We start from the raw sequence: 17,951 nt of genomic DNA on the forward strand, positions 1-17,951 counted from the left end.
CCCACTCTTGTTTGGCATCTACTTTTCCAGTACAAGCAAACACAGGAGGGTTATGGCTGACAAAGTTTGCAGATGACTGCAAACTATAGTAGAAAACACATCTGACACAGATATCCTTCAGAAGGGTCTCACAGAAACGGATAACTGGTGCCAGAGCCACGGCCTAAAGTTAAATGCCAAAAATGCATAGTCATAAAACAAGGTTACCCCTAGCTACCAAACAGGTGGCAATCCACTGAGCACAGAAGAAGTTATCAGGGACCTGGGGACCCAGGTTGATAGTAGTCTGTCATTCGACACCCATGTAGCTAAAGTAGTTAGGAAGTCCTTCTACATTGCCCACCTTATCATGAAGGGATTCTCATCTAGATCAAGGGAGGTCATAGTCTCCCTTTACTCATCACTCATCAGACCAATGATTGAGTACAATGCCCCATTCGGAATGTATCTGACCCGACACTTGCAGCAGCTGGAGAGGCCACAAAAGTTCCTCACCAAAAGGATAAAGGGTCTCAAAATCTGTCCTATGCTGCCCGACTGAAAGAACTCCAGCTCTATTCAGCTCAGAGGTGACCTTTGCCTAACATACAAGGCCATGTCAAACCCAGATTTGATGAATATGCTTCACCTCAAAAATCTAGATCCATCAGAGCCACAAGGGCGGAGACTTAAACCTCGACACGGCTATTAATAGGACGTGCTGGAGGGATAGATTCATCACCCAAAGACTCCCTATGCTGTGGAACAAAATCCCGGTACATGTGAGGCAGAGCACCTCGCTGGCCTTGTTCAAGAGAAATCTTGACCAATGGATGGGAGATCGCAGATATACCCCAGGAATTACCTCAGTGTCACTGCTCGACAGAGGCACAGCAAAATAATGGGTATAGTTCCCCATACTAAAGGGGTGGCGTAAGCCACAAAACAATGGGCTAGGCTTATAAATGCCCTCGGGCAGATAGCCTAGTATGAACCTATGAACCTATGAACCTATAATATTCTGCATGACTGCTGCGATTCTTAAGGATATGCCTCTAACATCTCATTCTTTCTTCATTTCCTGAATTACCTTCCCCCGCCCACTTCATCATCATTCCTTTCTGCTTGTGTTACGCCTAAGAGTTTTAACTCTCTCTCTCTCTTTAAAATATCCCAAACCTCCTTTTTTCTGTTGGGAGGATCTTATCCCACTTGACTCTTGCCCTCTTCCCTCCCAAACAAAATCCTTTAATTCTTTATTAATTACTGTCCACAACTTCTCCACTGATTGATAAAAATATGCCTGACCTCTACATAAAAATACAGTGATCAAAAAAATTTTTACTGCTTGTAACTTGCTATCCATATCCATAGGCAAGAGTTTCCAGTTTCTCAGTTTTTTATTGCAGGTTCATAGAAGGTTACTAAGCTAACAGCCCTAGAGCCTTTACAAGCCTAGCCATATTTATCCCGATTTGCCTCAATTGATGGTGGCTAAATGAGTGAAGTTCGCAGAGGTAAGGGTCTATGGTAATTAATAACGACTTGCTCTGTCCAGGAGGGATATGGGTGCCACACCCCAGGAGTGAATTTGCAGTCACCCATCCACTGATCTAGGTTGCATATGAAGAGGGCCAGGAAGGGGTTCTGCTTTACGGGAATTGGAAGCTTATTCCCGAGAAGTGTAAGTCTCTGGGAGATGCATCTAACTCTCCAGAGTGACCTGCTCATGTCAGAGGCTAGGGTAAGTTCTTCCTCTCTCCAGAGGGTCTCATGCAGTTTGATTTACAAATGTGTAGCATATCCATCGGTGCCTGTTCAGAGACTGTTCTGTAAGCCATCACAGATCACCCCTTAGCAACCTGTAGGAGACAGAATACAGTGAAAAGGCTTTCAGTCTTTCCATGCAAGACTTGTTTTGTGGACCCTGTAATTTCTTGGTGAGAAACCGCTGCAGTCTCTCCAATTGTTGCAGGTGTCTAACAGGTACATGCAAAAGGGAGAACTGTACTCTATTATTGGCCTGGTGAGGGCCGAGTATGATGGAATTATAACATCCTTAGATCTTGATGTGACATGTTTACTTATAAGATGTGCCACATAGGAGGATTTGCTTACTACTGTGGATACATGGTGGTCAAAGTTCAGGTTGCTATCAACCTGAATACCTAGATCATGTACCTCTGGGTCTACACTTAAAGGGTGGTTGTCTATAATAAATTAGCAGGGATGTCAGCTTTCCCAAAGAGAATAATAATGCATTTCTTACATTTAGCTTTAACCCATGGCTTTGGCACCAATCATTTGTCTGCAGTATATTAACATAACTGGGAGACTCAATGATTGGTCCCAATTTGCAGTCATCAGTGAACTTGGTCAGCCACAGAATGTCCAGGTTTGCCTGGACTTCTGAAAAATAAATTTAAAATGGTCTTTTGCTTTTTACCCACTTTGACAGTGTGTCCTGTCAAGTGAGCCAGTTGGCTACCCATCTGGTAATATAAGGGTTAATTCCCAATTGGAAGAGTTTCTCTACAATATCCGAATGGGGGATTGTGTCAAATGCCTTGGCTAGGTCAGGATAGGTGGTATGCACTGTCTTTCCCTAGTCCTTGGTGACTTTCTCAAAGAAGACAATCATGTTTAACAGGCATGATCTAAACTTAATGAATCCAAACTGGGTTGTGTCCAGAGTTTGGAGATTACCTACGTCCTTGATAATAAGGTCCATAACGATTCTTTCCATGGCCTTGCAGATGAGGCTAGTCAAGCTTATGGGCCTACAATTCCCAGGGTCTTTTGATAGCACCCCTTTGTGCAAAGGAATTACTGTTGCTGTCCTCCATACCTCAGGAACATAGCAAGTTTGCAGGCTGTGGTTAAACAGGGATTCAAGTGGGTCTGCTACGTCATGTTTTAAGTTGTTTAAAAGGCAACCTGGGATGTTGTCTGGTCCCACTGATGATGACATAATAGGCTGAGGAATGGTGGCAGGTATACCTTGGAGGATGACAGCAGGGGTGATGTTTGCTCCATATCTGTCAGCTAGCAGGCTGGCTATTGCCTCCGGTTGAGTATGGGTGGTGCCATCCACAATCAGTTCAGCACATAGCTGGGTATTCCATTTTAGATTTTATATGTGATTAAAGAATGCTTTGTGAATATCCTTAGCTAGGGAGGCTAGTTTTGTTTCATAATTAGCTGTGGAGGACTTGACAAGATCTCTGATTTGCTTGTTTCAGCTAGAGGGGGATTTCTTCCTCTGCTAACCTAGATCCCTCTTGTGCTTGGACATTAGTTTCTTCCTTTTATTGTAAAGCCTCTTTATACTAGGGGTCCACCAGGGTGGCTTGTATTTTGCAAGACATGGTTTTAATCCAGTCAGGTAGAGTTGATTCTGTGCAACTGCTTAAGTTGTTACACAGGGCCTTGGGTGTACACCCCTGCATAGGAATCCATGGATAAAGAGTAGAGGAGGGAAGCTGTCTGCTGTCTGGAGGTCTTGTCTGCAGAAACAGCTATAACAGCTGGGTCAGCAAGAGGGTTCTTATAAAGAAACTGGGTGTCCTGGGGGACCATATAAAATCTGTCAGGTCATTTTGCTGCTGGAGGTTGGGAGTCAGGAGACTGTGAAAGCAGCTAAGAATGCATCTTGAAATGCAGGTAGTAAAGGGGGCACAGCTGAGGGAGCGGGCTGCTCCATTTGCATAAGGTCAAAGTATCTTTTCTTAGAATCTGAGACCTCAGAAGCCTGACACTTGAAGTGCTCCCTCTTGAGGGAGATAGTATCTCCAAAACTAAATTCTTCCCCTGGGGAGTCTGGAGAAATAGAGTCCTCTTCATCAGGAGTAATGAACTCCTTGGGGGATTCAATTTGAGTCTCATAAGAGAAGGATTCCTCAGAGGATGAATATTATTCCTCAGACACATGGGTTGGTTGAGGAGTGAGAGTAGGTGGGAGTTGTTGGGATTGTAAGGCCTTGAACAGGCTTTGGGAAAAGGATTCCCAGCCTGACATCGGAGGTGGTTCAATGCGTTTGGACTTCTGTTTCCTTTTCAAGGATGTGGTAGGCAAGGGAGAAGCAGACGTTGGCCTAGTAAGAGGAGGAGGAGCAGGGGCTTCCGAGAAGGTGAGCCATGGTTCCCCTCCACCATCAGACTCTGATGGCTGAAATACCTCAGCGGACGTACCTTCAGTATCCCATACACCAGCTTCCATTGTGGTTCCCGGGCCTGCTTGGGAGACTGTCATCTGAATGGACTCTGGTCTGCTATCGCCTCTAGAGCCGGTTCGGATGCCTGAGGTGCAGCCTGGGATTCGGGCCTAAGTTTACTTGCCTTCTTCTGAGGCAGCTCGTCAGATGGGCCTACTCCACCCTCCATGCCTAATGCCAAACGCCTGAGTCTCTGATTCTCGAGGTAAAGATTTAATGCCATTAGTCGGCTACGAAGTGTTTTGGGGATAAGCGACTTACAGACAGAACAGGATGTATGGTCGTAGGCCTCGCCTAGACAGAAAACACAATTATCATGCATGTCCTTGTGAGGAAATCTGTCTCCCACAAGCACACTTCCCTTTCCTAGCTGACATATAAGTCTAAAAAATCAAGCAAAACAAGTAAGAAAAAACTCCAGTGGGCACTTATCTGAACTATCCAAATGGTTATCTGGTCTCGATACTCAAAACTGTAGTCGTCTGATAAAACGCGAAGTAAGGTAGAACTGGCGAGCGGGCGTCCGATTACCACTGTGGCAGAAAACTTCTGAAGAGGGTAAGTGCAGACGTTACCTTTATACTAACGCCGGTTTATGGCCCTCGTAGCTGACGTCACATGTACCCTCCATGACAAAGACTTTAGTATACTGGCTGGACGGTGGCACTCCAGGCAGCTACTCCCTACTGTTATGAATACTGCAACATCAAAATAGAAGGACATCTTAGGTTTATCTACAGAGGAGTTTCTTATGCTGGGGAAGGGTTGGTTACTTTGCATGGTCTAAAAAAGTCACAACAGGGGTGGCTAACGCCTTTGCCAGTATCCAAAAGAGTATAGCAGACAGGTGTAGACCATCTCTGGCAAAGCAGTGTGGCCTGTTTACTTTGTCTTCCCAGACTGACAGATATTGTATCCCCTTCGACTGACAACAGAAGCTAAGCTAATCATTAAAGTCAATCATTTTTTGTTTGTATTGTGGCATCATCCTTGGAGAAGGTAGAATGCTGGTTAAGGCTAGGCTTATATCCACCTGTGACATACAATCTAAAACCTCAGTCATATCTCTCTTTATATAGTCCAGTGAGGTACATCTCAAGTCATAAACCCCCACATAGACTACGTGGAATCAAACCGGTACTAGTGGTTGAGTGACTTTACGGATCCTGGCACCTGACAGGCAGCTAACTGTAACCCGCTCCTTATCAAGCCTTCTTATGGGAACATCCGTGTGTCTTATAATGGACTCACCTATGACCAATACATTACATTTGTGGTGTTAAGCCTTATGGGCTTACTTGTTGAGACACGGGTGTGTGTGTTGTGTGTTGTGGTTGTTTTTTTGCATTGTGTGTATGAGATTACCATTTGGGAGGCCTCTGATCTTTTGGTAAATTACTAGTGAGTACCTCCACATATGTTGCTTTGTGTCTCATGTCCTTATTTAGTGTGAGTAGTGTGTGTGTGCCGACAACCTGTTTGGCGGTTGATTTGCACTAATGTAAGTCTCGCCTCCATTTCATAGTGCAATTACATCTCTCACATAAAGTAATGTTTGTTTGAGCAGTAAGTGGTTGTCAGTATACATGAGACAATTGTGACATGAAATAATTCAAAATATCAACAGCAGTGTAGAAAGGGAGGAGCTTATTGAGATGAATTTACAGTTGGGGTGGGCAGCTTAAAAATCACCAGGTTTAAAAAGCAGATCAACAAAGGGGACGATGGGTGGAAAAACTAGCAGGGAATCATCAGCAGTGCTTTAGTTTACAACAGTCTTGAAATCCTTTCAGAAAAGACAAAGGCCCAGAAATTCACTGTGTGTTTAAGTATCACTCAAGAGACAATTTGACCAATGAAAAACATGTGAAGTGTGCAGCCTAGACAATTTAAGTGTCTATAGAACAAGCACATTTCTTAAAACAGAAAACAAAATGCAACAGGTAAAACAGAAAGCAGCACTATCAGTCGCAGACACATCCTTAGCTGCCATAACCAAATAGTTTTAATCCATACGCCTAAATACTTCATTTTATCATATTCCCAGTAATACGGGTATTTCCAGACCACATAGTTTATAGCTATAGCCTTTGTTTTATCTTCATTAAGTTTATATCCAGAAAAAAGGAGGAAAAAAAAAACAGAACACTGAGATGTCCTTTCCTGGCTCCATCAGGTACAAAATATAATTTGCAAATAAACCCAATTTTTCTTCCAACACCATACCAATTATATCCTCAGAGTCCCTTATTTTCTTTGCCAGTGGTTCTAAATATAATTCAAACAACCGAAGGGACGGAGGACACTCCTGCCTGGCTCTTCTGTTCAGACACAACTCATCAGAGAAGAACGTTCCCACTTTGACTTTTGCCTCTAATCCCTCATATATATTTCTAATTAACTTTATTATTGTATCAAGAAGTGCAAAGGCTTCTCTTGTCCTGCTCATAAAATACCAGCAACTCTGTTGAATGCTTTCTCTACATCAAGGCCCACCAATAAGAAAGGTATTTGCTTACATTCTGCTTCCATCTGGAATCATCACTGTTCTATTAATGTTGTCAAATGTTTGCTTCCCCTCCACAAAAGCACACTGGTCCATATCTACCAATTTTGGCATCACCTTTGCCATTCCTTTAGCCATTACAGGCATAAGCACTTCATAACCATGGTTGAATGAATGAATGAAATATGCCTATATGAAGTTGGATCAGATGGGTCTTTACTGTCTTTAGGTACTACAGCCACCAAAGCTTTTTTCAAGGATGATGGTACCTCTCTCCTCCTTTTAAAATACTGTTAAAATGGACACATATCCTTGTCCATATTTGTTAAGATTTGATTAGTTAAGATAGCAGACTGTTGTGTCTGTGCTACATTTAGATCTAAAATCACACTGTCAGTTAGCATTACATTTTTTTCTAAGAAATTAACAAGTGGACAAATCTTTGCTATTGGCCAATAACCTCATACATCTGATTAAGTTAGGACCTTTTGTACTGGTAGGATTGTGGCAGGTCTCAAGCTTAATGGAATTACTTTGGTGGAAAGAAATAGATTAAATACAGGTCAGTGGCTTGTCCAGTAGTGGACTACCTCATTTCAAATGTGGGTATAATGTACATAACAGTTGTAGAAATGTAGCTAAAGTCTATTTTCTCTGGCACTACCAATGCACATTTACTGCTAGTGACATTAAAATGGAAAGAAGAAACTTCAAAATAGGTATGAAGTTGAACTGTAGTGGCATCTGTTCTTAGGAACATAGGAATAATACCTAGTTAAGTGATCACAGGGACTTATAAGAGGCTAGCCATATACAATTTAATGTAGAAAAACGTAAAAGTTTTTCCAACCTTTACGACTACTTTACAGTACCCCATTGAAAATGTAGGTCTACCAGTCCAATCAAGACTAACCTTAAAGGCAGACAAAGTAGTAATCTGCCTGACCTGCAATAGGAACATATTAGGAATGAATTAAGAGCCTATTCCTCCATGAAGTTTTGTTTATTTGTTGGTTTAACGATTTAGGTCCCCAGTACAGGGGTTTGTAGAGCCACTGGTTTTACAAAAAAGTAGGTCAAATAAGAATGGGTTTTTCACAGTTCAAAAAGCAAGACAGGTCACCTTGGAGAAGCCAGGATGACATGGAGTATGCAGAGAGTTGTGCTAATCTACTGGGACAGCAGAAGTAGTTAAGGCCTTAATTTTTTTTAGTTAAAATCAATTGGGACTTTCCAGCTGAGCAATATGTTTGGATTTGTACTTATCAAAGGGGGCACTGTACATTCAATGATGGGTCTTATAAGGGGAAAAGTATGGTGGTAAGATGAATTCTTAGGATCTTGAAGATATTGCCTTGGGAATTAGAGTAGTCAGATAAACGATTTCCTGACTACAGTGGAAACATGATGACTGAATGAGATAAAGTCACGTAGAAGTACCCGGTCTTTTATGGCCATATCTGTTTGAAGAAGAGTACCACTTACAACACGAGGTAGGAATAGCTTTTTCAGCAAATGCTACTACACTGTACTTTTTATATTCAGCTTGAGATAATTTTCAGTATACATGGTATTTGCATATTCCAGCCCTTTCTGAAGCAGTTTAGTATTAGTGGATGAGCAGACAACAGTGCCAAGCTTGGAAGCATCAGCAAACTTGGTCAACTACACTTCAGGGATATAACAAAGAGAAGAGGACCCAGCACTGACCTCTACGGTACCCTACTAGTTAAATTTTACATTCAGAGAGGGCACCAGCAACTTTCAATAGATGGGATCTCTTGGACAGTCAATCTGCAATCCAGTGGACAATGTAGGGGGTTTACATTAAGGTTGTCTAACTTTTCAATAGTAGCAACAGTGTCAGATTTTCTGACCAGGGTTCAAGGCAAGCAGCATGCACAGTGTGACCACTGTCTACATTTTCAGTAACCTTTTCCAACAGAAGTTTATTACATTCAGGGAACAGGATCTGCCCTTTGCAAAAAACTGAGCAGGGTCTAGATCAGTTAAGCTACTTCTGTATAAATGAGTTCTGCTACGATATTTTTATGGCTTTGCCTATAAGGGTGGTGAGGATGATGGGCCTATAATTGCTGGATCTCTATAGGAGCCACCCTTGTGTGGCAGAATCACAGTGGCAGTTTTTCAGGAATCAAGGACATGCTGAGACTGAATAGTTTAAGAAGGGGTATAGATACTGTACACTTGGCTCTGATGAGGAAGCAGCCTGGGATGTTCTCTGGGCACACAGAAACATTGCTTTTAGCCTTTGCCAGGGATTCTAAGACCTGCTGCAAGGTGATTACAGGGGAAGCGAATTTTTTCAGGGAGAGTGGGTGCAATAATGTAGGCAAATAAGTGTACAGTTGGCACTAAATTTGTCTGCTAGTATGTTGGCTACCTCCTTGGGACTGGAAAGTGTGATGTTGTTATGGATGAGGACTGGAGTATTGTTGAACATCATTCTTCAATTTGCTGACATAACTGAAAAAAATTTGTAGTTTCCTTTGATATTTGGTACCGTCTAAGTGCTTTTAAGTTACTTGCCGACACGTTTCATTGTAAACTTTAGGTTGGGGGATGGGGATTTCTTACAATTTTACATTTTCCTTCTTTTGTTGTACAGTTTATTAATATGGTATGGTCTATTCCTGAATTTACCATTATATTTAGGGCAGACAGTTACAGATTTCTATGCAGCTGTTTAGATGATATTTAAAACTGGAGGTGAATGTGTTAGCCTTCTCATCTGGGTCCAGTCACATAACATTGTTGGGAATTTTGCATAGGTCTTCTATATGTTGAAATAAAAGTCCACTGGAGAATTCAAGAAAGATGGTTCACTTGATGGTGGGTGGTACCATTAAGCCAGAAAGAGAAGGTAACGAATTTGTGATCAGAAACCAGCTTATGACACTATTGATTTTGTCCTGACTGTTTGAAATGATCTGGAATAAACAGAACTAAAAATTTAAGGTGGACAGTGGTACTGGATTTTCTTTTTTTAATTGTGGTCAGATTTAGCCAAAGGTGAGGAGATGGATGGCAGGGTTCAGGTGGAGGTTAAGTAGGCAAGGACCAAGTCAAGGATAGTAGAGCTTCTAGTGGATAGGTTTATAATTTATTCAAGAGCATTGTTATTAAAACGTCTAAGAAACACTGAGAATACCCATTTGTATTATTAAATGTCTGTGATGTTGGCACAGGTGCAGACAAGGTAACATTTTTAATATTGTATACCATATTGCTTATTATAGTTTATGTCATGTAGGGGGATAGCTAGGTGAGGAGTAATTTTGGGATCCAGGGTATGTGAGCACTAACTGGTGGAAAAGCCAAGTATAGAAAAGGATATATTGTATATATAATATATACCCTACTATATGCCAGCCCCTCCCCCAATTCTTAACAAACCTTAGCTCTTCTTTAACACTAAAACTTCAAGAATGCTACATTAAAACTGCCAAATTTGCCACAAGCCAACCACACAAGTCACACCACTGCTCAGCCCTCAAAGATGTAGACTTTCTTGAACTCCCACATACCCTCACTTACACATGAAGTATCATCTAAAACAACTCAACAAAACAGACTTATAAGCCAGCTTTATACATCTTATGTGTCTTTACTCCCCAAACAGAGCCATATAATCAGGGGACAAGATTCTACTTACCATGACCGAATCCTAAAATTCAGCATGTAACACCCTTTACTCTAATGGTGTTGCAATATGCTACTTACCATAACCAAATTCAAAAATTCAGCAAGTGATACCCTTTACTCTAGTGGTGTTTCCAGAAAATAGAATACTCTTCCATTATCCTTGAAGTAAATAGATAACCTCAATTCTTTCAAAACCAATAAAAAGCTATATCTTACAAATACTTGGCTTTGTTCCTGTGATACACCAAGTCAATATTGCCTGTATTCCTATCACTTATAGCACTGTAATCTCACATGACAAAATGTTAATTACATGCTACAGACTATGCTTTGTTTTGCCTACTGAATGGAGATCGTAATTATTTTCATTTACTGTTGCTACTACTACTCATTAAGTCTGCCAAACATTGTTCAACTCCAAGTTCTTCTTGGGCCTCCCCTGAAAATTGGTTGCATGCCCAGTCAGACTTTACTGGTTATAAAGTGGGAAAAATAAACATTAAAAAAAAAAAAATGGTAAAACAAAAGTATGAATGCAATCACGTGATCACTAACAGATGTTTATCCAACAGATGAGAACTAAGACAAGTCCACCTCTCCCTCTGTCTTACTTGTTACTCCTACATGATGACACCACACTTCTGATGAAGAGGGTAGACCTCAACATACAAATTTCTAGGGGGGGGGTTCAAGAACAAATTGCTCAGATGATACAATGTCCGAAGAGATTGTAATAGATCTGCAATGCTTAGTAGGATGACACGAAGAATATGGAATGAGTAAGCAAATGATGACAAAAATTGAACCAGTACAATACCCAGCTCTGGTCTTAGACCAAGCAGTAAAAAGACTATTTTGTCTAAGATGGTTCTTGTCTCAGTCTCTACAAGACAACAAGATGACAGAGATGGGCAAGTAGCTAAAAATACTATTTACACAATAGTAATCAGTAAGTAAAAAAGGTCTGCTGAACATATCAAACTTTATACTTGAGTTAAAGTGCTGACTATAGCTATGAGGTAGACAGGTTCACAACACCTCTGTTTCTAGATCTGTAAAGAGAAGAAAAAAGAACAGATGCCATATCTTCTGTTTCATAATCATGACTCTACATTTTAAAAACTACAGTTATCACATTAAGAATTACAGAAACAGTTCTTCCAAATATCTTCCTCCAGCATTAAGGTATAGGACTGAAATCCACTGCTTTCATGTTAAAGTCTTCCTATCTACAGTGTTGGCTGTAGGTAACCCAGCATCCCATGTCAGCACCGTTCATTCCCAAGTACATTTTTTATACTAAAATCGATCTTGCCTCATTGAAAAAAGCTCAGCACAAGTATACCAAAGGCACGTCTAATAAAAAAATACTTTAAGCAGTGAAAACTGCTACACAGTACACAGCATTATGAATATCCATTTGTTCTATGAGATAAATGTACCACAGTCCAAGGAGTAGATACCTGGTTTTCTGCAGAATAAAGACAAAACAAATGAAGTTTTACAGTACCGATTTTACTCACATGCTGTTTGGCTGTCTTGTGTTTGAAGCAGGTAATTGAAACAACATATGGCCAGTCATCCGGTTCCATTTTGACTCCTGCAGCATGTGCACACGTGACATGGAATGAAGTAGAACAATGCTCATAAGAACATTGGACACAAGCACCATATGCTTTTTTCAGCTGCTTTCGGCAAAATACACATTTCTGAAAGGCAAAACAAAATGGTCAAGTATCTACAGATTTGTATACATATATCTTAACTGAAGAACAGTTACAGGAGAAAAAAAACATTTGTACAACTATCTGTACTTGGGTCATAAGAAAAAAAAACTTAAGCTTTAAATTCTCATTTTCACCACCACTTTCTATGCGCACCCTGAAAATGGGTCCCAATAGCTGAACTTTCTTTTACCCTATATGGATAAGACACCGCAGAGTACACAGTTTATTTGCTGAGACCTGAACATTTCACTTGATGCAAGATGAAAACTCATTTATGATGAACCATTGCTTAAGCAATAATCCACGACTGGCTGTCAGTATATCAGGATTTACCCACAGCTGGTGTGGTTTGATCACGAAGGTAGCATGATTCCACACCATCTTTAACTGCAGGCTTTCCTGTGCATCTTCATTATTCATTATGGGATTGTTCATCTCTCTTGCTCCTTCATTTCTTAACTTCTGCTCTGACTTACACAGCACATATGCAAGCAACACTTCAGTTTCCCAGCAAGTGGTGCTAGTGTACAGGTACTGTAGTAGCACTAGGGCTATGCAAATCCAGCTCAAAACCTGCAAAGCTCTACAACTTAATAAGACAGGAGGAGATTATTAAAAAAACAGTGATGTATTACCAATTTGCAGGAAAGTCCCAGAGAGCAGAAGGTATTCCTGTGAAAGTTTGGAAGTTAGGAGGGAAAAAAGTGATAAAAAAATCTGGAAGCTTTTGTTTAACAGTATTTTAAAAGAATGTGAAGCACCAACAGCTTACAAGAAAGCTGTGGTGGCTGTACTACTGAATGACAATAAAGACCCATCAGACCCAGCCTCATATAGACCCATTTCAATTTTAAACCATGATTATAAAGTACTTACGTCTATACCAGCTAAAAGAATAGCAAAGTTGTTGCCAAAATTGAAGATCAATGTGGTTTTGTGGAGGGGGTGGCAAACATTTGATAACATTAATACAACAATGATGATCCAGAGGGAAGCAGAATATAGGACAAAAATAAAAAGGTGTGGTGGTTTGAGAGTAAAAAAACTCCCTTTTACTACCAATAAAATAAAATAAATAAATAGTTTAATTAATTAATAAGGTAAACCTCTTTTTCTTAGAAGAGGTTTTAAAGAGACGGCACTGTTCAGGCCAGGTGAAACATGAGCTTTAAAATCAACAATCCATCTAAGCTCTATATATTCAGTTTCATTATGTAAATCTCCATCTCTTAAGCTCTCATTAATTTTTTATAAAACCAAGAATTTAAAGTTGTGCTGTGTACCATAATTTGATACATGTTTAGCCAGTGCATTTGTAGGTTTATTATTACGTATGTCATTCAGATGTTCCATGACCCTCTCCTTCAACATACGATTCTTTTTGCATATATAAAATGCACTGCATGAACTACACTTGGCTAGATAGACTATGTTCTTAGTGCAACAGTCTGCATTAATTCTGACTGTGTATTTCATTCGTTGTCACTTGTATTTAAACTGTACGTTTGTAGAAGTTTTTATTAAGGTCTGAAGAAGAGGGTCATCTCGGAGGCGCTTACCTAAACTATTCATTTATTTTATTGGTAATAAAAGTGAGTTTTTTTTACTCTCAAGCCACCACGTCTTTTTATTTTTAACTATTTATATTTTTTGGGTTTGTTGGTTCCGCCACTTTCTTCTCATTTTATTAGAATATAAGACAATACTGCTGTTACTGGTGCGTCTTGATGCGGAGAAAGTGGTCTACATAGTAAACTTGGATTTTAAGAATAGGGTACTGGAAGTATTTGCAATACCTGATAAAATAGGTAAATTATGAGGATATATGAAGGATCAGAGGCAAGAAGAAACCGTGTGTGTGTGTGGGGGGGGGGGGGTTCTTCTCTCTAATAAGTTGCATCAGAACAGAGGAAGCAGACAGGGAATTCCCCTTTCCCCTTTGTTACTTGTTTTATATTTAGAGACATTGGCAAAGAAAATAAAAGACACAGAAATTCTGGGATATAGCTGGTATGGTAATCAAAAGAAATGGCTTTACATGCAAATATTATTATTTCGTATCTGATAAATCCAGAAAAGGACATCTCAGTGTTATGGAACTTTTGAGACAGATTCAAGCCTTTTCAGGTTATAAAATTAATGAACATAAAACAAAGGTCATAGCCGTAAATTATGTACCCACACACACACTGGTTCAGCAGTACCCATACTTAAGGGCACATGTTAACATGATTTACATGATAAGATATTTAGGAGTATGGATTAAAAAGGCTTCTGTTGTGGCAGCTAAGATTATGAGAAAAAGAGACTAAATAAAAGACAACAGAAAAACTGAGAAACTGGAAGTTCTTCTTTATGAATACAGATAGTAAGACACAAGCAGTGAAAATGTTTGTAGTCATTTTAGTTTTATATATATAGGTCAAGCATATTTTATTAACCAGAGGAGAAGTTGTGGACAATAATTAATAAAGAATTGAAGGAATGTGTCTGGGAGGGGCAGAGGTCAAAATTAAGTGGGATAAGATGGTTTAGGATTATCTGACTTGAATGGCTATTTTAAAGCTACACAATTAAGGCTCATATACATAACACAAGCAAAAGGTTATAACTTTATTTTACATTTGTTGATCGGGTTAGTCCAACTGACCTTAGTGGCTCATTTTCAGCGGATACCCGGGTAGAAAAGCTCCACAGTGAGATAAAAATGTAATAAGAGAAATTAAGTTATATGCACAATCAGTAGGACATTCACTACTTGCATTCAATTTGATTATAGTTTTACAGGTAGATGGTAATGAGGCTGTTCCACAAGTAGTGCATTAAACCAATACAAGTGAAATACATATACAGTTCAATATGCATGTAATCAAAAGTTCTCAAATGGGGGAAGAGTATAGTGGGAGGATGAGTGAAGGAGGTAGAAAGGCTAATGACAGGTTGTAGGTTGGTAAAGGAAAAGGGGCTAGTGGGATTATAACATGAAAAAAGGGAAGGTGAGCAGTTATACAGGTAGAGTGTGTAGGTAGGAGGAAAGGAGGTGAATAGGGGTCTTTGATGCTAGGGCAGGTAGTTTAGGGCAGATGAGGGAAGTGGCAAGACCATTTTGTTTTTAGGTATTCTCTAGTGGCTGTTATGAATTGATTAGGGTGTTTGAGGAATCTAATTTCTAAGGGAGGTTTGTTCCAGGATATGGCAGGGTTGTAAATGTAGAGGCTGCAACCAGTTTTGAACTTAGGTTTATATATTACATATTTGTAGCAGGCCTTGGTCAGAGCTACTCAGGGCTCTGGTTGGGGAATATTTATAGACGATAGGAGTAAGGCTAGGAAAGAAAGAGTGCTGGTAAAGAAATTTTAGGGTTACCACCTGTCCTTCTCTGTGACAACTCTTTGGGCAGTTGTGTCTTGCGAAAAAAAACTAAAAAAATGGCAGATGTCCTGAGATTTTAGGGCAAAAAATATTTCTTAAGTTTTCTTTAATAGTTGCATAAAACAATTATTTTGCATCAGAAATACGTAAATGTTATACATTTTAGAATAAGTAACTCAAATGCTATAAGAATAAGCTTTTATTTTGGCAAATAGTAAAGTTGTGTCCTTTGCACTTGTGTTGGATATATTTTGTCCTGCAAAACCTCACATTTCTACCAAAAATGTTCCACTTTGGGCAATTGAAAAAGTGGCAACCCTATAAAGAATTGAGTGAATAATCAATAGTTGAGGGAGGAGGAGTTGGTGGGGTAATTCTATCCAGTCTAATTGTTTTAATGAAAGACAGTGGTGAGACTTATGTATGATTAGCAGCAAATCTAGCTACCTTATTGTAGGTTGACTGGAGTTTGGTTACAGTGTGTGGTTCAGATTAGTAAGAATGTGACAGCTATACAATAGACTAAGAAGAAGCTATGCATGTGAGAGAGTTATTTTTGCCTTTCTAGTTAAGTACTTTTTGTTACGGTAAAGGAGTCCCAGTTTTTGGTGTGTCTTTTTAATACAATTAGACGCATGTAAATCAAACAAGTTGGTCATCAATTGTGACTCAAGGCAGTTTTGTTGTTGCTGGACAGTATAGAAAAAGTAGATTTGAGATTAGTGAGGTTTTTGGGGAAAAAGAGTAAGAGGTTAGTTTTCTTAGGGCTGAGAATTAGTCTGCTGTCATGGAGCCAGGATTCAATGGAGTTAAAGGATGATTAGGTGAAAGAGTAGAGGTCAGGGGGAATTCAAAGCGGAAAGGGATGTCAATGATAATGATGAAGCAGGGAAATTTAAGAAATAAGGTAAAAGTGGGATTTTGGATGCAGATCTTTAAGGAGAACAATAAGAGCCATACAGAATATTATATTCATAAAGCAGCAGAAAGTTTTCTAAGAACTAAGCCAATATGAAAAAAAACTGGTGGCGCTTGGGGAAGCTGCAGATGTATTAGCTCATAATAAAAGGTTGCTTAATCTGTCTTATTTTTCTGGCAAAAATATGAGAAATCATTTTTCAGTAATTTAAATGATGTTACAGTAACTTACAGCAGAAAGAAACTTCTGGAAATCAGTTATTCAATTGTGCAATTGTTCTGGCTGGATTCCCTGCTTACTACAGAGCATCTGGGGCCTATAACACTCACAGAACTTCTGGAACTCAACATCCTAAGTAAACAAGCTTCAAAGTATCTAAATCAGGAAATGGAAGGTTTGGAAACAATCAGGATGAGACCCAAAAGGAAGATATGTAACAGAACCAGGAAAAATGGCTGCAGAGCTGGAATTGCTGCCAGAATGAAAACAAACCCTCACAGGCCTGAACGTCCCTCAGTTCTGTTAGCAAATGTATGCTCATTAGACAAGATGGACTTTCTCAGGCTTGAGCTCAACACCACAAACAAGGTAAGAAATTCCTGTCTGTTAATCTTTACAGAGACTTGGCTAAATAACAGGATTAGTGACAGTGCTGTAAGCCTCGATGGTTTCACTTTGTTCAGAGCTGATAGGAACCTAGCTCTGTGTGGAAAAGCTAAGTGAGGCCGAGTGTGCATTTTTGTGAATGACAGCTGGTACAAAAACTGTAACATTGTGAATGAACATTGCTCTGTAAATGTGCAATTTCTGATGCTGAAATGTAGACCTTTTTATGCGCCCAGAGAACTAAATGGTGTCTATGCAGCAGCTGTACATATACCACCGAAAGCTAACATCACTGAAGCAATGAGTATATTGCATAATACTATATGTGAGCTGCAATGCAAGAATTCTGATGTGCATTTATGATAGCTGGTGACTTCAACAAAGCAGATCTCAGGGAAGGTGCTACGCAGTTACTACCAAACTGTGGATTTTCCCACAAGGGGAGAAAATACTCTGGACAAGGCTTACACTAACATAAAAGGGGCATACACAGCTGTACAACAACCACACCTGGGTGGCTGTGATCACATCTCCATAAAACTAACACCAGCTTGCAAACCTCGCTTGATCAGAGATAAGTCCACTGTGAAACAAATTAGGGTCTGGCATGAAGGAGCCATGGAAATTCTCAGGGACTGCTTTGAAACCACAAACTGGGATGTCTTCTGGAAGGCAGCCACACTGAACAATCTGGTGAACATAGATGAACATACTGAGACAACTGTAGCTTATATATCCAAATGCGTGGAGGATGTAACAAACATCAAAAATATTAAAGTAAGAGCCAACCAAAAACCATGGCTAAACCGCAAAGTGTACTAGTTGCTGAGGGCAAGAAACACTGCTTTCAGGGCAAAGGATAAGAAGGGTCTAAGTGTGGCAAGGGCTAATCTAAAAATGGGTATCAAGGAGGCCGAGAAGGAGTATGGAAAGAGGATACAAGGATGCTTCCAGGATGCGAA

General features: G+C 39.8%; 1 protein-coding gene across 1 annotated transcript in view; it reads right to left on the reverse strand.

Moving 5' to 3' along the window:
• KDM4B (lysine demethylase 4B) overlaps positions 1 to 17,951 on the reverse strand; it is a gene marked incomplete in the record, with an annotated part of 3,340,808 nt that overhangs the window by 320,767 nt on the left and 3,002,090 nt on the right. The window contains 1 exon segment of the mRNA XM_044054047.1: positions 11,889 to 12,074. Coding sequence (XP_043909982.1) covers positions 11,889 to 12,074 — 186 coding nt within the window.

This window comes from Protopterus annectens, chromosome 13.part0 (genome assembly GCF_019279795.1).
Source record: "Protopterus annectens isolate FY-2018-M chromosome 13.part0, PAN1.0, whole genome shotgun sequence".
NCBI lineage: Eukaryota > Metazoa > Chordata > Ceratodontiformes > Protopteridae > Protopterus > Protopterus annectens.